Source organism: Salvia splendens, chromosome 22, assembly GCF_004379255.2.
Source record: "Salvia splendens isolate huo1 chromosome 22, SspV2, whole genome shotgun sequence".
Taxonomy (NCBI): domain Eukaryota; kingdom Viridiplantae; phylum Streptophyta; class Magnoliopsida; order Lamiales; family Lamiaceae; genus Salvia; species Salvia splendens.
The window spans coordinates 19,648,929-19,674,544 of NC_056053.1; the positions used below are offsets into that span (position 1 = coordinate 19,648,929).

General features: G+C 41.1%; 2 protein-coding genes and 1 pseudogene across 2 annotated transcripts; 1 reads left to right on the plus strand and 2 right to left on the minus strand.

Annotated features, from left to right (window-relative positions):
• Nucleotides 1-7,832: 7,832 nt before the first annotated feature.
• Nucleotides 7,833-9,067, plus strand: LOC121787605 (LOB domain-containing protein 40-like). The gene is made up of 2 exons (XM_042186385.1): nucleotides 7,833-8,211; nucleotides 8,298-9,067. The coding sequence occupies exons 1-2, from the start codon at nucleotides 8,022-8,024 to the stop codon at nucleotides 8,873-8,875; spliced, it is 768 nt and encodes a 255-aa protein (XP_042042319.1). The 5' UTR covers nucleotides 7,833-8,021; the 3' UTR covers nucleotides 8,876-9,067.
• A 2,258-nt stretch (nucleotides 9,068-11,325) lies between these two features.
• On the minus strand, nucleotides 11,326-21,692 carry LOC121786888 (annotated as a pseudogene).
• A 137-nt stretch (nucleotides 21,693-21,829) lies between these two features.
• LOC121787787 (3-ketoacyl-CoA synthase 6-like) lies at nucleotides 21,830-23,511 on the minus strand. The gene has a single exon (XM_042186627.1). It carries the CDS (start codon nucleotides 23,433-23,435, stop codon nucleotides 21,981-21,983), a length of 1,455 nt encoding a protein of 484 aa, XP_042042561.1. The 5' UTR covers nucleotides 23,436-23,511; the 3' UTR covers nucleotides 21,830-21,980.
• Between the last annotated feature and the right edge of the window lie 2,105 nt (nucleotides 23,512-25,616).

Below are 25,616 nucleotides of genomic sequence, written 5' to 3' on the forward strand. Positions count from 1 at the left end.
GAACTAATAAAAAAAAAACTAAGTCGGGCTAATTCCCAACTTCCGACGCAGCTCATCGAGTAACGCCCGGAGATGCTTCGTCGGGGTCGGTACACTTCTTGAGGGCCTTGTGCGTCTGCAACATCGTCCTTGCCATCGCCGCTGTTGCTAACGACTCAAACGCGGTGGCCGTCTGGGTCGGGAGCTCTACCGGGACCGGAGCTTGGGTTGCAGCGGTCGACGATGAGGTCGCGGTCGCCTTCCCCTTGGCCTTCGCAGCCTTGACGCCGGGAGGACGCCGGACGGACACCGGTGTGCCGGAACTCCCTTCATCCACGTACGTCCGGTTGAGGTCAACCGGGTGATTGCCGCAGCCGCTGCTCGTGTAATCACCAGCTTCAGTGGTCTTCGTCCTCTCCGGCGCACCAATGTGCAGAATTCCACCTTGGAACTTCTGCTTGTCCCTCAAGAGCGCCCAGATGGCCTCGTGCTTGAAGTCGTCGTACATCGACCGGTACGACAACAACGCTTTAGCGCGCACGTCGCTCCTCTGTGACCGCGTGAACTTCTCAAACTCCGCCGCGTACAAGTTCACTTGCTTCTTGACTTGATCCCAGTGCTGGCGGAGTTGCTCACGCTTGCGCTTGTACGCGGTCGGCGGCTTGACCGAATTGTAGAGGTCCGCGATGCGTTCCCAGTACGCGATCTGTCGCTGGTTGTTCGCGAATATCGGATCTTCCGATATATCTACCCAACACCGGGCCAAAGTGAGAGTTTCGTCGTCGTTGTAGTTCGTACGGCCGGGGGCGTACTCATCGCAATCACCGGGAGGCGGCAACTTCTGCGCCCGCTGCCGGTTCCACTTCTTTCTGGTTGGGGCAGAAGCGGTCGCGGCGGGGTCGGGATCGGCCGCTGCGGTTGGGCGGTGCGGAGACGGCTCCATGTCAGACAACCTATACGATTCCGTACTGAAATCGAGATCGTAATGGGTGTTGGTGTCGAACGAACGATAATCGTCGGGATCTGTACCCGGCCAATGCGCTCTTGCGCTAAACGTAGGACTATTGGGGCTTGAATCCATTTCGTAGTAATTATGTAAATGTAAGTTTCGAAAATGAAATCGAGTGAAATGAAATGTTACAAATGAACGGTATTTATAAAAAAACGAAACCGCGTGCCATCGTCCGCGGTTGATCGTCCGCGACCTCCACAATGGGGCGGACGATGGCGCGGACGATGGCCATCGTCCGCGACAGCCGCAATGGGGCGGACGATGGCCATCGTCCGCGCTATCCTCCGCGACCGAAGTATAGGGCGCGACTATCGTCCGCGCCCTATTGCGCGCACCCGCAATGGGTGCGGACGATGGATGGCGCGGACGATGCGCGCCATTGGGCGTACCATCGTCCGCCCATTGCGGATGCCTTAAGGGGTCTAAAATACAAGTTGTATGTCTAAATAAGTGGATCTAAAGTCATACTTATTTAGTTATTTTATAGTAGATCATATAAACATAATGGAGCATGGGCAATTGCCTAGCGCACCGCCTAGCCGAGCGCCGGCGCTAGGCGGTGCGCTAGGCGATCTATTGTAGCCGCCTAGCGGATTTCGAGAAAAAAAACCGCCTAGCGCTCGGCGATTCCGCGGCGCTAGGCGGTTTGCTAGGCGATCCGCTAGGTGCTATTGCAGCGCCCGGATCGCCTAGCGCACCGCCTAGCGCGATTTTTTATTTTTTTTTTCTGAAACACTATATATACGCGACTTGCCTGTCATTTTCATTCGCACCACTTGTATTAACGAGTACTCTCTCTATCTAAATTTCTGTACAAGATCAATAACGGTAAATGGATCTCAACAACGAGCCTACTTCAGGGAGTAGCGGATCTCAAACTCCCCCGATCCCCGTGGGAGGTGGATGGAGTCAGATGCACCCATACTACAGCATGTACCCGTGGCAGCAAATGATGCCCGGATACCAGCGGGGGGAGTCCGCCGGGGGCGTTTCCGGCGATGTCAGGGTGGGCACCCAGTGTCCAGATGCCGGGGTGGGCACCCGGGATGCAGATGATGCCCGGGGGGGTACCGGCGACGCAGGGGACGCCGGGGGACGTCTATCGCCCCAGTTTTGATTTTTCGACTGGTTCGTCGCACACATCGACGCCAACGGATGCTGCGCCTCCGGCCCAGTTTGACACTTTCTCCTTCGATGACTTGGGGATAGATCTTTCCGGTGTTCTTGATGCTCCCGTTCAAACGGGGGGCGTAGGGCGGGGTCGGGGCGCCCCAAAGAAGAATGGCAAGGGGAAAAGGGTCGGCGAGTCCTCGCAGTCGGGTGAGGACGACAACTCGGTACGGAGGAGGTGGACAGACGCGGAGAACGTCACGCTGTCCAAGGCGTGGGTGAGTGTTTGCGACGATCCTCTCGTTTCGAACAACCAGAGGATCGTCAACTTGTGGGGCAAGATAGCAGCAGCCTACCAGAGGTTTTGCCCTGAGGGGATGCCACGCAATGGGGAGGATTGCCGGAAGGGGTGGGACCGAATCAGGGTTGCGGTCTCCCGATTTTCGGGCTTGTACACCAACGCCCTCCGCATGATGAGCAGTGGGCAAACGGAGGACGACTGCAGGAGGATAGCGGAGAAAGCCTTCCCCCTGAAGGGGGTGTACAAGGAATTCACCTACTGGAACTGCTATCTTGTGCTGAACGACTCCGAGAAGTTCCGAGTAGGTGTCGACTCCGGCTGGCCGAAGAAGCAACGGTTGAACTATTCCGGTGATTTCAGCGGCAGTAGCGGTGGTTCCCACGACCTCCCTGAGACGGCACAGAAGGTCCCGACCCCTCGTTCGTTTGCTCGCCGTACTCGCCCGGTTGGGCACAGGCGGGCTCAACGGGGGGCGAGGGGGGTCGCCGGGGGTTCACAGGAGGTCCAGTCGGCATCCCCCCTTGGCCAATCCACAGCGGATCTCAAATTCTTCGTGCGTCAACAAACGCGCTCAGATGGTCAAGACGATGGCTGAATGGCGGGGGGCGGTGGACCCCGTGGAGAAGAGTTTGCTTCAAACATTGCTCCTGAGCATGCAGGAGGATTTGGAGGCGGCACGGAGGGAAGCCGCCGGGAGTAGACGCGGCGGCGACGGAAGCGGAGGCGATGGTGGCGACAGCGACGGAGGAGACGACGACGGCGACGAGGAGTGAATTATTGTACTTTTTTTATTATTGTAATTTTTTTTAGTATTGTACTTTTTTTAAATTATTGTAATTTTTAAAATTTTAATAGTATTTCTAATGTTTTCCGTATATGTCTTGTAAATTAAATTTCATATATTGTGTGATTGTTAATTATTTCATTTTGTATATATTTGTTAATAGTGATGTGGATATTATGTGGCTAGGCTATGGCTGGGCTATTGCTGGGCTATTTGCTTGTTTTGATGATGTGGCAGGAGGATTTTTGGTGCTGATGATGTGGCAGTGGCTAGTCTATGGCTGGGTTATTGCTGGGCTATTCCTATTGTGGATGGCGTAAGGGGTCTAAAATACAAGTTGTATGTCTAAATAAGTGGATCTGAAGTCATACTTGTTTAGTTATTTTATAGTAGAGCATATAAACATAATGGCGCATGGGCCATTGCCACGTATGCTTTTGTACGAAATTGAAAATTTTAATGAATAGAAGACGAAGTTAGAGCATCTCCAATAACCGGCGTCACCACCGCGACGCCGATTTTTCGCCGACGCCGGTCTGACGCCGAACCATTGGGCGTCGGCGAAATCGGCGTCGGCTAAATAGGCGTCACAATCGGCGTGCCCACGCCGACGGCGTCCGATTTTATTTTATTTATTTTTTAATTTTTCAACTTTTTTAATGGAGAATGGAAGTGGAAATGTGGAGAAGAAGGAGTTGACCGAGAGGGAGAAGAAGGAGTTGACCGAGAATAGAAGGATTTTTTTAAAGGAGTTGGGGCTGATTTTTGTTTTAAAGCAATTGGGCCAATCTTAATTATTTGTTTTGGGCCCAGAAGGGTTGGGCTGATACCCTTTTGAATTAATTAAGAGTATTGATTATAATTATTTCAATTCCGTTGATTTAAAAACGAAATGAAAAAATTTTAATAGTATTATTCAATTTTCCCGTATTTGTGTCGTAAATCAAATTCCGTATGTTGCTACGATTGTAAATTAAATTATATAATTGTTATTAGTGATGTGGATAGGTAGTGTGAAGGCTATGTGAGGGCTATTTGATGTCCAGTTGATGTGGCAAGCTGATGTGGCAGGAGAATTATAGTGCTGATGATGTGGCAGTGTGAAGGCTATTTGAGGGCTATTTGACGTCCTAAGCTATTGGAGATGCTCTTATCATTGGATTGCAATATTATTCCACGCAAGGACGAGTCATTGTCCGCCAACTTGCTATTATTTCACTAAATTAGATTCTCGATCAACACACCAAAACACAATAAGCATCATAATTAAATAGAATAATTATAACTATCCACCAAAATTTTACATTTTTTAAATTTTTCTTTATGCATTACTTTACAATTGAAGATGGCCTTTCGTTCCACTGAAGTTGATTTTTTCCAGTCAATTTGCTTGTTTGAAGTTTGAAACATCCCATTTTCAAACATAATCCAACGGCTGAACAATAATATCATGTGTAATTCTATTTGTGGCGAACTCCAATAGCTATTTGTAACAAGGGTAGCCAAGTAAAAAAGGTAGAAATTTGTTACTATCAATTTATCATGCATTTTAAAAAATTGTCAATATTTAATCCATAAATTGTCGGTATAACTAATTTGGTCCCAAATTTTGCGGAAATTACGTAATTCCTCTCTAAATGTGGTTAAACAGCTATTCTCAAGATAATCCCACAAAGTTAGGTAAAATTACATACATTCATCTTGACTGGCCGAATTAACAAGAAATTAGCATCTGTATCATAAATTACCACGCAATCTTTTTCTCTGATTTTCAATCGAAAAATTCCCTTCATTATTATTACTGTACTATTTTATTTCAACAAGTTAGTTATGTTTCAAACCATTACCATTAACATTATTATTATTATTATTATTATTATTATTATTATTATTATTCTTATTATTATTATTATTATTATTATTATTATTATTATTATTATTATTATTATTATTATTCTTATTATTATTATTCTACTTCTATGTGCAGTGGGAACACACACCACACGGTTTGAACATATTGTCTATTCAGAAAATTGGTCATTTCATTTGTCCATATTATTACTGAAATAAACTTAAATAACAAATCCTTTGTCTCCTACTACCAAATTATAAATCCGTAAATAGAATGGAATATTATTTTAATAATAAAAAAAGATTACTACTCCCTCCGTCCCGGGCTACTCGCCCCTTTCCTTTTCGGCACGGAGATTAAGGAATGAGTGTATAGGAAAGTCAAAAATTACGGCTGTAGGTGAAATTTTTTACTAAAAATGGAAAGAGTGCAAGTAACTTGGGACGCCCAAAAAGGAAATAAGTGCGAGTAGTGCGGGACGGAGGGAGTATTAGTCAAGGATGGTGAAAGGGGCAAAGTAGCAAACATGAACAAGAAGGCCCACTGGTGGAGGAAAATCCGTAGGAAAGAAGTTGGAAGATTGAAAAATAGTAATGTGAATTAAGTAATGAGAAAAGGCCCACAGCCTTATACCAGAAACCAGGTACTGAGCCGCCGGTTTTGTGGTGTGAGCGGTTTTCCAGAAAACCAGGAGTATGTGGAGTGGGGCCCCTCCTTCTCCACGATATGTGGCGATTCGACCTCACTCTGACATCTCCTTCTTCCGACACGTCTGCTTTTCCCATAACCAATACACGTCTGCACTCTGACATCTATCTATCTTATTTGATGAATTGAATTAAAAAAACTATGTGCAACCGCCGTTGATTACAATAAATAATCTCATCTTTTAAATTTTATATTCCCATCAAATTAATTTCATACTAAAAAAAAAAAAGTAATCTCAATTTATAGTTTTTTATATTTTTCTTGCTTATTATATTTATACTTTTATCTACTTTACTCACTTTATTTGATTTTTTTCCTCCTGTTTTATCAATTTTATAATAAAATTGGGTGTTTTTCACCAATGATGGTGGGAGTATAATGTAAAACCTCCGAGACCAAAATAATTAACCCGCGTTTCAGTTGCAATTTGTTACGCTAGTAAATCTATTTAAATTTTTATATTACAAAATCAACACTAGTAATTATTTTTGGCAGGCTGAGAAACATCAAGTCTAATTGAATCTATCATCCATGTTTAATATTCCTTTCGTCCGATAATAGATGACATACTTGAGAAGTGGCACGGGATTTTAGGATATATTTTATATATTCAGTGGATAGAAAATAATATTTTTATATTAACGTGAGAGGGGACTTTAAAAAAAAAATAAATGTAACGTCTTTGAGATAAACTAAAAAGAAAAGTGTGACGCATGAACTGAAAGGCCACAAAAAATGTAACGTTTTTATGACCTTTACCAATTCTATGTCTATTACCAATGAAAGACGTCCAATTCTATGACCATTTCAATTCTACTGCTTATACCATGAACTTAGAAAAAAAGTTTCTACGGGTTTGTTTCTAAATTTTCGTGAAGATATGTAAAATGCATATTAAGCTTTGTCGATCTATATTCTAAAGAACTGAAACAAAATTATATTTAGAATTGAAACCATATGATATTATCCGCTTTGGACTAAGTTTTCACAATTTATTTATAAGATATATCCCAAAAGTCTTTTATTAATGGAATAGAGATTGCACTTATATATTATTTACACATTTTCTAATTTTCAGATATGGGGTGGTTTAAATCTCAACTATCAATTGCTTTAACCAAGACTATAAGACTAAGACCACATATGTCACAAGTCGCCATCGGTCTTGATCGAGTTCATATAGAAACACACGAGAATGTGCAAGCAATTCTCCGAACCATGAGCCACAGGCCCTCCTTACCTCAGCTATAATACTGGTGTGATTATTTGTCGATCCACACGCAAATTCTATATTAATATAATAATACTTCTTAATGGGTTTATTAAATGATCACTCCGAAAGTACCTCATGCTAATAAAATAGGAGTTGTATTTATATGTACTCTCTTTGTCCGTGAAATATTAATTTTTGTCATGGTTCGTTCGTGAAATGTTGTCGACTTTGTTTTTTTTTTTGGCAAAATGAAACTCACTTTTTGCAAACACATAACACTCGCATTCTATTATAAAACTATTGTTCTATATAAATATGAAACTCATATTCCACTAATTTTTTTCTTTATTATTCTTTACATTTTTTAAAATCCGCATCGAGTAAAACATAGACAATACTTCGCCGACGAGTAAAATATAGACAATACTTCGCCGACGGATGGATTATTTGCACGTTTTCCAATTATTTCACATTAGATGATTTGAACCACAACATGCATTGATTTGAACGAGCAAAGATAGAGATCATATGTAAAAAAATTTGGAAACGGATGTGTTCAAGATTTTTATAATCAGCGTTAAATTTTCATTAATTTTTTCCACTATCCTCTCGTAGCCAATAAGATGCTAATCCAATCGCATTCGCATACCATAATTTTTAATTTTTGAACAACGAGTCTAAGCTGGGGCGGTGATGAGCACGCGGTGGTGGAAGGAAGTGAGTTTTATAATTGGTTGATAAAAGGTTTGAAAATATTGGATTGACATTATATTAGCAATAATAATTTAATTGAAAATGAGTGTACACCTCCCATTTCCATGAATGTGGCAACCTGGTTTTCACCAAATACCACTCTCTTTCTGTTCCAAACAACTGCAAGCGACCCTAGTTTTCCCTTTCTTGTTTCCACTCCCCTCCTTTAAATAAACTCCCCAACAAAAATCTTACATATTCATATTCATATTCATATATACACACACACTACCTCCACATTTAACTCAACCACCTCCATCTCCTTTATTTCCACTCTCTGCTTCAATTAATTTGGATTGCTCCTTCAAAATGAGACTGAGTTGTAACGGCTGTCGAGTGCTGCGCAAGGGCTGCAGCCAGAGTTGCAGCATAAGGCCGTGTTTGGAGTGGATCAAAAGCCCTGAATCCCAAGCCAACGCCACCGTCTTCCTCGCCAAATTCTACGGCCGCGCCGGCCTCATGAACCTCATCAATGCCTCCCCCGACAACCTCCGCCCTAGTCCGCCCCTTTCCCCCATTTGCATATCAATTCTAAACAAAATTTAAAATTCGATTTTCTGAACCCTCAATTTTCGAATTATGCAGCTACGTTTAGGTCTTTGCTGTACGAGGCGTGCGGGCGGATCGTGAATCCGGTTTACGGCTCGGTCGGGCTGATGTGGTCGGGCAGCTGGCAGCTCTGCCAGGCCGCGGTGGAGGCGGTGCTCAAGGGGGCTCCCATCGCCCCGATGCCCACCGACGCCGCCGAGGCCATAAACGGGCCGCCGCTTAAAGCCTTCGACATTCGCCACGTCACCAAAGAGGACACCCTCTCCGGGTCGGACGAATTGCACCGGGTCAGGAACCGCTGCCGTTTCAAGCGGGCCAGGAGGAGCCGGGTCGGGTCGCCAGACGAGAGCGGGAACGGCTCGGCTCTGAGCCATCAGTCTGAGCCGCCAGACGAGGAGAGTTTGGCTTCGGCTCAGACCCCCGAGCCGGTAGCGGGTCACAGCTTGGAAACGGAGGGCGAGGATGGGATGGGGCTGGATCTGACGCTTGGGTTTGAGCCGATTAAAGGCTGTGTTAAGCCGAAAAGTTGGAAGCTTGGTGAAGCTGTTGGCGGCTCGGCTGAGGAAGCTGGGCTTTGTAAAATGGAGCTGGGGCTTGATTTTTCGGCTTTGTGAGGGATTGACGATGATGATGATCAGTTTTGACGGCTCAGATGAATAGTTTCATTCATATATTCTTTGTTTTCTCTTTTTTCAATTTTTTCCCTTTTTAACATCTCAAAATACGGATAAATGTTTTGGTTGTACAAAAATATATAGGAGGGAACAGATATTAAGATGGTCAATGAAATTAAATGTTTTTCATCATTTATGTTCCTCTATTTCTGCTTGTATTAATCACAACTCAAAATACAGTCCACCTCATCACAATTATAAAATTCAAAATCTCAAATATTCCAAAATAAAATCCGTGATTCCATAACATAAAATTAACAAATAATAATTTCTCAGCAAATAATAGTCGAGACTAATAGTACAACATTGAATCGTAAAACTAATTTATTTTTTCAATTTTAAAAATAATATATGTAATTACCTCCGTCACTTAAAAATAAAAGCAGAAAGAAGAGTATAAAATAAAACTATGACTGTTAGTTAAAAATAAAAATTTTCTATTTTAGAATATAGACCTCAAAATTCATTATTTTTTCTCTTCCTTTTTACTTTATTTATTTTTTCTAATTCTATTTCACTTTACCAATTATTTTCTTAATTTTTATCATTTATACATTAAAATATGTGCAATTTCTATTTTTTCAAGGATATTCTAATTTCCAACTTTCAACTTCCAGAACCATTCAACGCATTAAATCTAACTAATTGCATTAGACGCATTAAATCTAACTAATTGCATTAGATTGATGATATAATTAACTAATTATAATTAAAAATAAGTATAATATTATTAATTAAATAAATAATACTTTATTAATGAAGCCAAGCCGTACATTAGACGAATTATATTTGGAGCAGATAGTTATAATCATAACTAATTATGGTATTGAATAATTATTAATTTTACTTACGTGCTCAATAAGTGCAATCTCAAAATTGAAAGCCTTACCCCTGCCTTCCAATGAACATAAAAAACAAAACCAAACTAAACTTAGAAAACTCATCATGAAAATCACAACCCCTTAACATTCGTGCAAAATGCAGACTCAATTGATCGGGAAGTTACATTGGTCGTGGAAACCACTACCACCGCAGGAGATAGCAGTAGATGGGAGGGCAGACAAAGTGTAGAAGTGAGAGAGATAAACGCCTATGCGACACCATGGTAATTTCTCGGGCCTTTAACTTGTAGACCATACATACTCTTAAAACACACTCGTAGCATATGATAGAAAATTCTATCCGCTAAAATCCAAAATATAGAAAAGAGACATCTCTGAACCAACAATAATGATAAAACATGAAATTCCAAAATTATCCTTACAGGACTTGGAGGTCATTCAAAAATTAATTAAGGGGTATCAAATATATATTAAATATCACATATATAGTTATTTTCATTTTTATTTTATATAGCGTAGATTTATATAAATCTGATTAATATAAAGTAAATTTACAGAAATGCACATTTGTAACACTATTATCATGTAAAGATTAAAGATTAATTTGATGTTACCAAAATATAATTCATATTAATATAAAACTACTAACTATTTTCACAGCCCTTATAACATTACTAGTACAATGTTTTTTGAAAATATTTTATATATTCATCGGCTCATAGTGTAATGGACAGACACTAGATTTCTTAATCGTTATTTTAAAATAAATTTCAAAAAGAAAATTCGAATTAGATTTTGTGTATGATTAACAATTTGACATGGGCTTGGTATCCAAGCCAGTCTGATTAAGAGCATCCACAATGGGGCACCCGAAGGAGCGCCCAATGCGTGACATCGTCCTCAGGCGCGCCATGGGGTACCATTGTGGGTGCCCGGACGATGCGACGCCCTAAGCCCACGCCCTATGCTTCGTCCGCGGTAGAAGCGCGCTCGATGGCACGAGTTTATGATTTTTTTTAATCATTGCATTTTTTAATTAGTTTGCATTATATATTTTGAAAACATTTAAATTAATTAACTAAACAATAGTAAAACCTATAGGGCTCCCCTTAGGGCGCGCTTTAGGGTGTCCCGTATGGCGCCCCACTGCGGGTGGAAGGGTAGGAGGATAAAAAAGATGACGTGGCGGTGCATAGGGCGCGCCTTAGGGCGCCCCATTGCTAATGCTCTAAATACTTTGAAAACTATAAATTCTAAAGGCTAAAAAAAGGGTTATTCTCATTACTCGTTTCAAGGGAATGTTGGGTTCACGGCGGATGACCATAGGGAGCCGGATGAGTTCGATAGAAATGCATTCTAAAATGCTTTCAATCCAACAGGGCTAAGACCTCGATCTCGATGATCCGGAACCCTGTTTGAGGATGATCCAAAAGGCATGTGCAGACCACCCGTTTGCCTGATCACAACAAGGCAGCGTGTAGCGGGACGAGCTCTTTCTCTTATGGAGTCTCCTTCACAAGAGGCCGATCAACCTTGCCCATTATATGATCAAGCACCTTGAACGGGCATCCTAGAAAGATAAGGGGACATTATGCCGTGGGTGTCATAGTGTCCACTGCACTCCATCTCCATCTCCATCTCCATCTGAGAGTAGACACTGATTACCTTGTCAGGGACATTGGGGAATCCCGTTGGGACCAGCACGAGGCAAACTGAAATCAATTCACAGATTTCAACAACGCACAATGAGAGTAGACACTGATTACCTTGTCAGGGACATTGGGGAATCCCGACCAGCACGAGGCAAATTGAAATCAATTCACAGATTTCAACAACGCAAATGGGCAATCCATGTTCACACAAAATCATGACGATTCTTCAATTTTCTAATCAGTTGAATACGACACTCAATTCCACACAATCCTGGAGATTATGACGTTGTGACGTTTCTTCAATTCTTCAATTACATACCACTCTCTCGATTCCAAATGGAGATCGATTGAATTAATTCATGATTTGGAGGTGATAGTCATTTTTTGAGTTCATCGATTGAATCAATTCTTTTATCTTCCTTTTGAGACGATTGATTGAATCAATTCTTCAATTCATATCATATGGTAATGGGGATGATCATCAATTCTGATTTGGAGATGAGTAATTCTGCAGAAGGTAAACAATTCCTTAGTTTTTGTAATCTTCGCGATTGAGTAATTTCCTTGATGTGCGAATTGAGTAATCCTCGACATTGATTCCATATTTCGTCATTGATTCAGTTTGTCATCCGTTTTGTATGTATTTGTTGACAATGGATTTTGTATGTGTTTGGATGATTATTGGTCGATTTCATAAGAAACTTCCTATTTGGTTGCGATTATTGTTAGATTTTAGCTTTTTTTTCCTGGTTATGAATCTACTGATTCTATTTAAATTCGCATTGATTCCAATTCTACTAAGTTATTATGTCTATACCTTGCTCTTTACCAGATTGTTGTATTATGTATTGAAAGTTGTTGGCTACATAATGTGAAATTGCATTATATTGCAATTCAACTATGAAGGGGAAGCAGTTCTGCAAGGAGAAGACTGTGAAGTTGAACAACAAACCATTGCGTCGGTGTGGAAAATGTGGAGAAATGTGTCCCAATGACTCTAGAAACCGGGCAGACAAAAGGAATAAGAGAGTATTTAGTTTGTTTTGAAGTACTTGAAGTTTATAGTCGTAGATTTGTTTTTACCTTACCAGATTGCAGTCTTACTCTATGAATATTGCAGTGTTATTCTATGAATATTGCAGTGTTACGTGTCTGCATAATTCGTAATAGTTTTACCTTACCAGATTGTAGTCTTACTCTATGAATATTGCAGTTTTAAATGTCTGCATAATTTGTAATAGTTTTTACCTTACCAGATTGCAGTGTTACTTTATGAATATTGCACTATTGCTAAATAGTATTTGCAGTTTACGTATTACCTAAATCAGTTTAGGTTTCAAATTAAGTAATAGACCAAATTACCCCTACACAGCAATATCCCCTACATTATCCAGCAATGCGGACTCTATTTCAATAAATTGATCTCAAGCGTCCATATACCAGATCTGACGGATCAAATTAGTGGTAGGGTGTCACTCTAACTATGGTGGCACCCTAATGCTCCCCTATATACTCATCCTCGAAGAGTTGAAGGGAGATATAGTACTGCATTTTGCTCAAAGGTTTTGCGAGATAGTGCACCAAGCTTTTCACAAAGATCCTTTGATCCAAGGATGGAAATAAAAGTTTTAAAGTATTGTAGTTCTAGAATTGATCTTCTTTAAAGTAAGGACAAAATTTGTAAGCTAAAGAAGATGCTGTACATTCGATAAGATGAATACGTATAAGAAAAAGGATGTTGGTATATATCTTTGTGTAAATTTCCTTGTTAGTTGCAGAAGTTATAATTCTTGAGTTAAAAAACTTGAATTCATGAAAAGGAGGAATAAGAAGACATGGAGTGGGAAGATGATTGAATTGGGATGACGATGTATTTTGTTGTAAGTTATCCTTTTTTTTCAGAAGTTATGCTACTAATTGGTTTTGAGACATTAATTGCATGATGTCCATGTTATGCTACTGAGAAATAATGAACGATGTCCATGTTATGCTACAGAGCCATAATTTTAACTTCTTTTTGGAGGGGGTGGTTGACCAAGAACATAAAAACTCTACTTCTTTTGTTATTCATGTTGGAAATTCAAGTATTCAAATTTTATTAGAAATTTGAGTAATCTGGAATTTGATCTCAGCAAACCACATTCTTAAAAATAAGGTCATCTTCAGAGCTTGAGGAAAGTTCCTTCTTTTTCAAATATCAAAATCAGTTCTGTTAATTTTAGGGCATTTGTTGCTCTTCCATTTTCAGGTCTCATTATTGATCCTTTAGTAGAATAGCGATAACCAGCATAATATTTTTTATGAAGCCATCAGATGCTATTAACAGAATTCTTTGCAAGTCTACAAAGATTGGTAGTGTGATTGGAAGGGTGGTAGCATAGTGAAAGCCTTGAGGAAAAGATCTTTATTTGCAGCAACTAGTTTTTTACAAAGCTGTTAATTTTATATTTTCTACATTTTTATCATATGTATTATTGAATGGAGATTGTGGACGAAATATTTTAACCATAGACTGATAAGAGAATAAATGTAGATGGAATAACACTAATGATTTTGACCATGACTCATAAATGTAGACGAAATATTACTTTTTTTTTCTTTTAGTTTTTGAGTTACTTGGATTAGAATGAGGCTATGATTGGTCGAAGGATATGGACTTCGAAGAGCTCCAGCTCCAGCTCCCCCACGTATCTAATGATTTTGACGATTCATCGAAGAATTGGGCCCCCGACCCGACCCCTCTATTGCAATCCAAATCAAAGAAGACCAAGAAAAAGAATGTCACGCTTCACATATTTGGCAACAAAATAATTAATCCTCACCTCACATTCTTGAAATTATGCAACAAGTTAAGTACCCTACTAAATAAAGGAAATGAATTCAACTATTCAATCAACACACAAAAAAGAAGTGAGGGGTGCGTTGTTACTAACATCAGTTCCAAATTTCTTCTTCATATCGTGTTCTTCCACAAAATGAGTAGGTCGTCTTCTCGCTGTGAATAAAATATCAAAAAACTCTAGCTAGTGTACCAACGATGTGCAATTGTCTTCTCCTTGAATGCTTCATAAAAATGTGAGGTGGAAGAGCATCCACTATAGAAAAGGGGGCGGACACCCCGGAGGGGGCGACGACGGAGCGGTTTATAGTGGCCGGGACGTCCGGCCCGGGGAGGACGGAAATATGGGGGCGAGGACGGGGCGGAAGAGGCTTCGGCGACTAGGGGCGAGGACGGGGCGATGGCCGGGCGATCTATAGTGGGGCGACGGGCCCCTTTGATTTTTTTTTTTATTTTTATTTTTTCGAAAATCACCCCATAAATACTACTCCTTCACCATCCATTTATCACTCCATTTTCACACACTTTCCCTTCATTCACTATCTACACTTTCACTCTCTAAAAATGCACGGTGGAGACGACGAATCCCCCTACTCACACGAATCGGGATATGACGGCAATCCTTCCCAGCCGTGGGGACATGGCGACTATCATTCTCAGCAGTGGGGATATGGTGGCTATCCTTCTCAGCCATCGGGATATGGCGGCTTTCCGTCCCAACCATGGAGTTGGAATCAATCTCCCCCGCCATGGGCATCGAGTCCAACTCCTCCACCATCTCAGCCGTGGAGGTCTTCTCCCACGCCCCAACCTTTGCCGAGGAATCTGAGCCGTTCGGCATTTGGAGATTACAGACCCAACATCGACGCCCTTCACCATCCGCGTCCGGAGACCCCTTTTCAATCCAGCAGCTCCCCTTTCACTGAGGCAGATCAATACGCACTGGATACGATGTTCAATCTGCTTAGTTCCGGCATACCGGATACGCCCATTGCGACGAGAGTCGGAGGGTCCGAAAGCAGTGGCAGTGGCGGATCGGGCAGCGACGTCGGCTCCGGTGGTGGCGGTTCGGCCAGCGGTTCAGTTCAAGGCGGGAAAAAAAGGTCATGCACTACACCAAAGCGGAGTCCGTTGCTATGGCGAGGGCGTAGGATGCCGCCACATCAGACCCCATACTGGGCACCGATCAGACCGATGGGAGCTTTTGGAAGCGCGTCGTGCAGGCGTACAACGAGTTCAAACCTCGCGGCGCCTACCAGCGTGACGGGGAACAGCTCCGCAAGAAGTTGTCTAGGATTCTGCCGGCCACCCGGCGGTTCGCGAGCATATACCGGAACAACTTGCTCCATGCAGAGAGTGGCCGAAGCGAGGCTGACGTGAAAGAACTTTCAATAGAGCAATACAACACACTCGGCCATCCGAAGTTCACAATGTGGGAGGAGTTTCTAGTTCTGCAGGACTGCCGAAATTCAAGGCCATATGTACCCAAGAACAGGATCCGGCGCCGAAGCGGACAAGACACAACATTGCCGGGGACTACAGCAGCGGCAACGGTTCGCAATCGTTCGACCTGAACGAAGAGCAAGCCGCAGAGCCCTCCGCTACACACTCTAGGCGTACCCGCCCTTCGGGGACAACGTGCCTCTATCCGACGCGCTAGAGAAGCCGGCGGTTCCTCCCGCCGATCGTCGGCAGCGTCTGGATCGCGCGCCTATACCGCCGTAACGGGCCCCTTTTGCCAGCGAGGTCTTGAGGGATAACGTATATATGCAGCTGGCGCACGAATTGAGTGATGCTTGCTGCAAATACGAGGCCGCAACGACCCGCACATCAAGAATATATACTCTGACCTCATACGTCGGATCCAGCGCCATCTGCACTTGGCTGATGAGGGTCCTTGGGCAGCGGCGGCCGGCGGCAGCGAGGGAGACGTAGAAGGCGACGAATAATCGGCGGAGGAATCGGACGACGCCGTCAATTAGACGGTGGTGGAGTTTTTATTTGTATTTTTTTACGTTCGTTGTATAATTTTACCTTTTCCAATACAACGAATATTCGGTCTCAATTACCTCGTTTTATAATTATTTCAATTCAGCTGATTTAAAAACGAAACGTAAAAATTAAAATAAAAATTGGTTATAAAGTTTCGGGGCTATTGGAAGTGTCCGCCTATAGTGGGGCAGTGGAGGAAAAATTGGGGCTATGGACAAAAAATTGGGGTTGTGGATAAAAAAAGGGGCGGGGCTATTGGGGAAGGCTGCCTATAGTGGATTCTCGAAGAATTTATTACTGGAATACTATTATTTACCAAACGACACCGTTCAGACAAATAATGTAAGAGATAATGGAGTTCTTTCTTTTTTTGGTAAAACATGTTAATTGAATTCCATTTTAATGAAGAAGATTAGATTTATTCCAAATGGGGGAGTGACGCACAAGGGTTATGCGTGTTATTAATGAAACGCACAACACTTATGCGTCTTTGGTTAATGACGCACAAGGGTTATGCGTCGTTCAACGACGCATAAGGGTTATGCGTCTTACTCTCGCATAACCCTTGTGCATCACACTGGTTAGTATTCCTGCCTATCACGCGGGTGACCCGGGTTCGATCCCCGACAATGGCGCATTTTTTAAGTGATTAGTATTTGATAAAAATGAGTTATTCTAAACATTTGTTTTTGGCAAATACATATTACTCTTATTGTCTATGTTTATCACCCTCGATTACTTTAAAATCAACACAAACTTTAAAAAATTAAATTCAATAAAAAATTGATTTGATGATATGCATTTTTTATTGTCTATGTTACTCTTATTGATTTGATGATATACATATTACTCTTATTGTCTATGTTTAAAAAGTTGATTTGATGATATATATATATATAGGGGAGCGTTATTCTCCTATTCATCCCTTAGATCTTTTATTCTTCTTATTATGGGCCGTTAGATCTCATTCATCAACGGTCCAGATGATCTGCATTATTACACTATAATGGTGCATTATTAGTGAGTGTGCATTATTCAACTGAAAATCTGCATTATTACGCTATAATGGTGCATTATTAGTCGGTGTGCATTATTCAACTGAAAATCTGCATTATTAAATGACACGTGGCACCAATCTAACCGTCGGATGACAAAATCGTGGGGCTGAGATCAAGAAGGAAAAAGGCGGAAATATGCAAAAAGGAAATGAATACATCCATATATATATATATGGGGAGCGTTATTCTCCTTTTCACATCTTAGATCCTTTTTCCTTCTTAATATTACGCGTTAGATCTAAGGCATCAACGAATCAGATTGATTCTATAAAACTGGTTCTGTGTTGCATTATAGAAGGTGGTTGTATGCATTACAGGGTTATTATTGACATTTGACGGAAAGTAACTGCCACATTTTGGTATCTGCGAATAATGCACCACATGGTCACGAGTAATGCATATAATTGACTATATAATGCACAATATGTGAACTGCAATGCATACGAATAAGTTGTACCATGTTATGATGTTTGGACACACGTTTCTTGTTTCCCCTAAGGGTTTAATAAGCTTAGGGGCTAGGGTATAGTACGTAGACACGTATGTAATCTTCACATGGTAACGAGTAATGGATATAATTGACTATATAATGCACAATTTGTGAACTGCAATGCATACGAACAAGATGTGCTGTGTTATGATGTTTGACACACGTTTCTTGTTTCCCCTAAGGGTTTAATAAGCTTAGGGGCTAGGGTATAGTACGTACGCATTAATAACAAATTATAAAACGATACGAATAATTCACCAAATTGTCACGAGTAATGGATGTTATTAACTATATAATGCACAATATGTGAACTGCAATGCATACGAATAAGATGTACCATGTTATGATGTTTGACACACGTTTCTTGTTTCCCTAAGGGTTTAATAAGCTTAGGGGCTAGGGTATAGTACGTAGACATTACTAACAAATTGTTGTTATTGGAATATACGTATGTGCATTATTTGGTTTAGGTAGTGCATTATGTAGCTGTTAATTGTCATTATCTCAGTATATTATGCATTATTAGATGTATTGTGTACATGGGTTAATCAACGGATTGAAGATTACATACGTGTATTTAGTAATGTCTACGTACTATACCCTAGCCACTAAGCTTATTAAACCCTTAGGGGAAACAAGAAACGTGTGTCAAACATCATAACATGGTACATCTTATTCGTATGCATTGCAGTTCACATATTGTGCATTATATAGTTAATAACATCCATTACTCGTGACAATTTGGTGAATTATTCGTATCGTTTTATAATTTGTTATTAATGCGTACATACTATACCCTAGCCCCTAAGCTTATTAAACCCTTAGGGGAAACAAGAAACGTGTGTCAAACATCATAACACAGCACATCTTGTTCGTATGCATTGCAGTTCACAAATTGTGCATTATATAGTCAATTATATGCATTACTCGTTACCATGTGAAGATTACATACATGTCTACGTACTATACCCTAGCCCCTAAGCTTATTAAACCCTTAGGGGGAACAAGAAACGTGTGTCAAACATCATAACACAGCACATCTTGTTCGTATGCATTGCAGTTCACATATTGTGCATTATATAGGCAATTATATGCATTACTCGTGACCATGTGGTGCATTATTCGTAGCGGTTTCCAGCCTAGATTAGATTACTATTGTACCCTCATAATGCACAAAATAGGACAAATAATGCAACACGGGATTAATTACCCAATGTTGATCTTGACCGTCCATTTCTCTAATCTAATGGCTGATATATTAAGAAGGAAAAAGGAGGAAATATAGGAAAAGGAAATGAATACATCCCTATATATATATATATATATATATATATATATATATATATATATATATATATATAGGGTCCTGTTAGGTTGAGATTATTTAGCTAAATTGAGAAATGAGATGCAATATCAGCCACTAATCCACAAGATTAACTAAATGTCAACAGCTATCACATTATGTCAACACGGGGGTATAAGTGTCATTTCATTTCAATAGTCAGAATATCAAATGTCAACAGCTCGTATTAAAATGTCAACAACTAAAAGATAACACTTACAATTCACATATCAATACCGAGAATATCAAATGTCAACAACTCGTATTAAAATGTCAACAACTAAAAAATAACACTTACAATTCACATTTGAATACCGAGAATATCAAATGTCAACAACTCGTATTAAAATGTCAACAACTAAAAATAACACTTTTAATTCACATATCAATTACGAGAATATCAAATGTCAACAACTCGTATTAAAATGTCAACAACTAAAAAATAACACTTATAAGGATTCACTGAATGCTTCGATCTGATCCACACAAGCAACAACGTCACCAAATGCTTCGATCTGATCCACACAAGCAACAACGCTTTTGCGGAGCTTCAATTCCAAATCGGAGCTTCAATTCCAAATCTATTTGAATTTCTTACAATTCAATTACCATTCCCAAACGTATGATGAAATTTCTCAATTTTAAAATTACCAATTCAAATTTGTTTATCTTTAATAAACAGTAGCTTTTTTTATAGCACAGTGCAAAACAAATTTTTCGGCAGTGGGAATTGAAATAGAAAATTGAGCTCAATTGAATCACAAATTCAGATTATGAACTGCATCTACTCATCTATTTCCAAATTCAGACGAAATCGACCAGAAATCAAAATTCATTTACCGCACAAAATTAGTCGATCGAAATTTCCTCTGCATCGCGCTAAAATGAAGATCTTCGCGCCGGCCTCCTCGAGCTGCTTCTTCGCCTCCTCCGCCTCCTCCTTCGTCACTCTTTCCTTGAATTTCTACGGCAATCCTTCAATCAATTTCTTCGCCTCCTTCAGCGCCAGGCTCGTCAGAGCCCTAACCACCTTAATCGTCGCGATCCTTGAGTTGCTTGGCACGTCGTCGATCACCACGTCGAAGGGGGCGGAGACGCCGAGCTTGTCCTGGAGGTACTCGACGAGCTTCTGAGTGTCGGCGAGGGTGAGGTTCGAGATCTGGTCGCCGAGCTCGACGACTTTCTCCGGAGCATCGACGGCGGCGAAGGGTGGAGGTGTGTGGTGCGGCGGCGAAGGGTGGAGGTGTGTGGTGCGGCGGCGGAGGGGGGAGGTTTTGAGGGGAAATTCGATGGTGTGGCAGGGAATGTGGGGGTGGGTGAGCGGTAATCTTAAAAAAAATATAGAATTACTATTCTGCCCTTTCACAATTAATTAATGTAAAAATATTTTCTATGTGGCAAATTCTTGACCACTCATTTAATAAAAATGAGTGGCTGAGATTGCATCTCATTTCTCAATTAGCTTAAAAAATCTCCATTGATCATGAACATATATATATATATATATATATATATATATATATATATATATATAGGGTTTTGATCTATGCAAAACTAGATTTAAATACAGAAACGCAGAACAATATCATAATTAGGTCACTTTTAGGTCATAATTAGGTAATTTTTAGGTCATGCTAACAAAGCATGACCTAAAACGATCTTAGCATGACATTAAACCCAAATATTATAATATGACCTAAAATTGCTTAATTATGACCTTCCGTGTTTTTAGTTAATTATTGACCATTAGATCATCTAATCCTAGGGCCAAGATTTGGTCTGCATTTCTGGATTTAAACACATACTTATTTTGATCATCTCCCTATATATATATATATATATATATATATATATATATATATATATATATATTGATTTGATGATTGCAAAAAGTAATATGTATTTGCCAAAAATAAATGTTTAGAATAACTCATTTTTATCAAATACCAATCACTTAAAAAAATGCGTTGTTGCCGGGGATCGAACCCGAGTCACCCGCGTGATAGACGGGAATACTAACCAGTGTGGCGCACAAGGGTTATGCGTCTTAGGGTAAGACGCATAACCCTTATGCGTCGTTAAACGACGCATAACCCTTGTGCGTCACTCCCCCATTCGGAATAAATCTAATCTTCTTCATTAAATGAAATTCAATTAACATACTTTAACAAAAAAAAAAAAAAGAAAGAACTCGAGATAATGGCATTTGTGTAGGCACAGGCACAGAGCATCCCACATCATAGATCTACGAGAGTAGCGAAGCCCAAAACCAAACATCCGTTATGATTTGCCTCAAACATTAAATATCCACGATTATTTGAATAATATAGCTAGTGTGCCGCCGCCTTTGTGCTACAGCTACACGGTGGTCCTGGCTTTTATTCCACTAATTAAGAGCCTCTAACCAGTATCGTTTAATTTAGTGGCATAGCATTTACTTCCCCCACTCTTGATTGGTCAATGTGCCTTTCTTCACACCAATTTACATGTGTGCCTGTTGGTCGCTCCAATCAATTTTCACAACTTTCTTCACTCTCTCCATAGATTTCACGTGCCGGACAACATTTTCATTAAACAACTCAAGAAATGATTTTTATTAGATTCTGCTGTGTGCCTATGCTGTGTATATACAGCTCAGCTGGGGTGCGACAGATTGCAAAGCTAGAATAAATGAGCACATAAGTAAAACTCTTTTTGAGTTCCCTAAATTGATACAACATGATTAATTGACATTAACAATTGATCGACCACGCGTGTTGGATTTTATGGATTACAAACATATTTATGTAGGGGTAATTAAATAGTATATATTAATGGGTGATGATAAAAATTAAATCTTGACTATTTCCGGGATGTGCACCGGGTACGTATGGATGCAGTCCTGCCACGGCCCATCCGACGTCGTTTTGATCGTCCTGTTGCATTTCCAAACCGCGCTGTTGCACTTGAACCCGCTCCCGAATGCGATCTGCCACACTCTGTCTCCCTTCTTCATCCTCCCCTTCGCTTCAATATACCCCAATTCATACCACAGCGAAGACGACGACGTATTGCCGAAGCGGTGCAGCGTCATCCTCGACGCCTCCACGTGCTCCGCCGACAGCTGCAGATTCTTCTGCAGCTCGTCGATCACGGCCCTCCCGCCGGCGTGGATGCAGAAATGCTCAAACGCCTGCTTGAAATCGGGGATGTACGGCTTCCACTTCGGATTGAAGATTTTCCGGCCGATTAGAGTGAAAAGGAAGAGGAGCTGCTCCGAAGCAGGGAGGACTAACGGACCGATCGTGGTGATGTTCGATTTAAGGGCTTCCCCGGCAATAACCATCAGGTCTTTGGATAGATTTATCCCGACCTTCCCTTGTGGATCCTCCTGCTCGTACACGCACTTGTACGCCTTGTCGTCCGCCCCCTTGTGCGTGCGGACGACGTGGACGAGCTTATACTTGGCGAGGCTGCGATCGCGCCTCTTGTTGGACAAGAGGATGGCCGCGCCGCCCATGCGGAAGAGGCAGTTGGGGAGGAGCATGGCGCGCTCGGAGCCTTTGTAGTAGTTTGGGGTGATGATTTCTGTTGAAATGACTAGCGCGTTTGAGTTGGGGTGGATTTGGAGGAGGTCGCGGGCGAGGTCGATTGAGATTAAGCCGGCGCTGCAGCCCATGCCGGAGAGGTTGTAGCTCTTGATGTTGCTGCGGAGCTTGTATTTGTTGACGATCATGGCGGAGAGGGAGGGGGTGGGGGAGAAGAGGCTGCAGTTGACGATGAGGATATCGATTTGTTTGGGCTTGAGGCCGGTGGATTTCATGAGGGAGTCGATGGAGGAGAAGATGACGGTCTCGGCCTCGCCGCGGGCGGCGTCCATGGTGGGGGTGGGGGGGATGTAGTGGATGGCCGGGGGGAGGCAGGTCTCCTCGCCGAGCCCTGACCGCTCCAGGATGCGCATTTGGAAGTCCACGGATTTAGGGTTGTCTTTGAGGATGAGGCGGGAGTGCTCCATGAAGGTGGAGAACGGGACGCGGCAGGTCACGGGCGGCTTGTAGCACGCGTAGTCCACGAGGTAGATCGAGCGGGGCTTCGACATGAAGTAGACGGTGGCGATGAAGACGGCGAGGAATGAGGTGAAGAGGATGTGGATGGGGTCTATAGCAAAGGAATTCCACCTCGCCGGAGATGACCGGAGGATCTCTACCGCCACCGCGATGGCGGTAGGGATCAGGAGGAAAGCCAAGACATGGTTCACTAGGTATTGGTAACCTAGCTTCATGTACTTGAGCAATATGTCTGACATGGTGATTTTAATTTGTTTGTTTTTGAGAAAAAGAATAAAGTAAAAGAAAATAAAAAAGAGGTGGTGGTGTGAGGGAGGGAGGGGGGATTTAATAGGTGGAAATATGGAGGGAGCGAGCAATGAATGAAGGCAGGTAGGGGGATTTAATGAAGCACAACGCTCTCTTAGCTGGACTTCTATGTTGCTTTGCTTGTACTACTATTTAATTACTCATTTTTCTTATTTTTTTTAATTTTGGGTTGTTCGACCCTGTTAATATGTAATACCAACCTGTAAACTGATTTTACATTTAAATATATGTCTAATATTAGAATTTTGATATCATACTAATGCATGCATGTCAATTAGATATTCATATTTTGCTTGCTATCTTTATCGAGAGTAGTAGTATCATTGATGAGGTCATTTTCAAACTAACAGATTACTGCTCATGTTTTAGCATTGTACTACTAATTAGTTTTTAAGAGCATCCGCAACGCGTGCCGTTGCGGTGCCTTATTTCGTTCCGGAGGAACGGAACCGCGGCGGCACGCGTTGCAGCCGCCCGTGTCGTCGCCATTCCGTGCCGGTGCCGTGCCGGGTGCCGTTCCCGCGAGACGCGGCACGACACGTTCCGCCACGCGCCGAGGCGACGTGGCGGCCTCCCATTCGACGCGTGACGCCCACTCGCTGCCCCGCGAGTGGGCGTCGTCACGGTGACGCAATAATTCGATTTTTTTTAAAAAAAATCGAATTTAATAAAAAAATATTTTTATTTATAAAAATTGTTTTTTATATTTAAAAACAATTTTTACAAATAAATGAATACTAGAAATTCGTATTAGCCCATATATATTTGATGGGCTTGCGAATTTATGAAACTCATTCTTGGTTGTCTCTCTTTTATAGAGACATCCTTGAATGTTTTTTGTTCCACTTTCGATGTGGGACAAACTCATCTTGGTTGTCTCTATTTTATAGAGACATCCTTGAATATTTTATGTTCCACTTTCGATGTGGGACAAACTCATTCTTGATTATCTCTATTTTATAGAGACATCCATGAATGTTTTATGTTCCACTTTCGATGTGGGAAAAACTTATTCTTGGTTGTCTCTCTTTTATAGAGACATCCTTGAATGTTTCATGTTCCACTTTCGATGTGGGATAAACTCATTCTTGGTTATCTCTATTTTATAGAGACATCCTTGAATGTTTTTTGTTTCACTTTCGATGTGGGACAAACTCATCTTGGTTGTCTCTATTTTATAGAGACATCCTTGAATATTTTATGTTCCACTTTCGATGTGGGACAAACTCATTCTTGATTATCTCTATTTTATAGAGACATCCATGAATGTTTTATGTTCCACTTTCGATGTGGGAAAAACTCTTTCTTGGTTGTCTCTCTTTTATAGAGACATCCTTGAATGTTTCATGTTCCACTTTCGATGTGGGACAAACTCATTCTTGGTTATCTCTATTTTATAGAGACAACCTTGAATGTTTTATGTTCCACTTTCGATGTGGGACAAACTCATTCTTGGTTGTCTCTATTTTATAGAGACATCCTTGAATGTTTTATGTTCCACTTTCGATGTGGGACAAACTTATTCTTGGTTGTCTCTATAAAATTGTATTTTAAATTATGTCAATTTTTATTTTTTTAGGATTTTAATTATGTCTTTTTCTATTTTTTTGAATTTTAAGTTGTAATGTTATTTTAATTTTATTAAAGTGTATTTGTTTTAATTGAATTGAGTTGGAAATAAAAATAAAAAATGAAATTGAATGAATAGTAATTTAAGGAACGGTTAAGGAACGGTTAAGGAACGGTTAAGGAACGGAGGGTTGCAGGTTCCGTTCCTTAGTTAAGGAATGGAGTAAAAAAGTACAGTGGGGCCCGCAAATAGTAGTTTAAGGAACGGTTTAGGAACGGTATAGGAACAGCGTTGTGGATGGCCTAAGTTTGGTGATGGATTTGATTTGGAAAGTGGCTAAAAGTTGCAATTACGCAACACAACTTTTTTAGCAGTGATGCTTCTATGATTATGTTACAAATAGTATGGAATGATAGGGTTCAATGATATATGTAATTGTTACTTAGAAGATTTATTTTTGTCATAAAATTCGTCATCCTTCTTGAATTAGTGAGTTAATGGTTGGATATTCTCACAATTTGATTTAACTGATTTGCGTTTA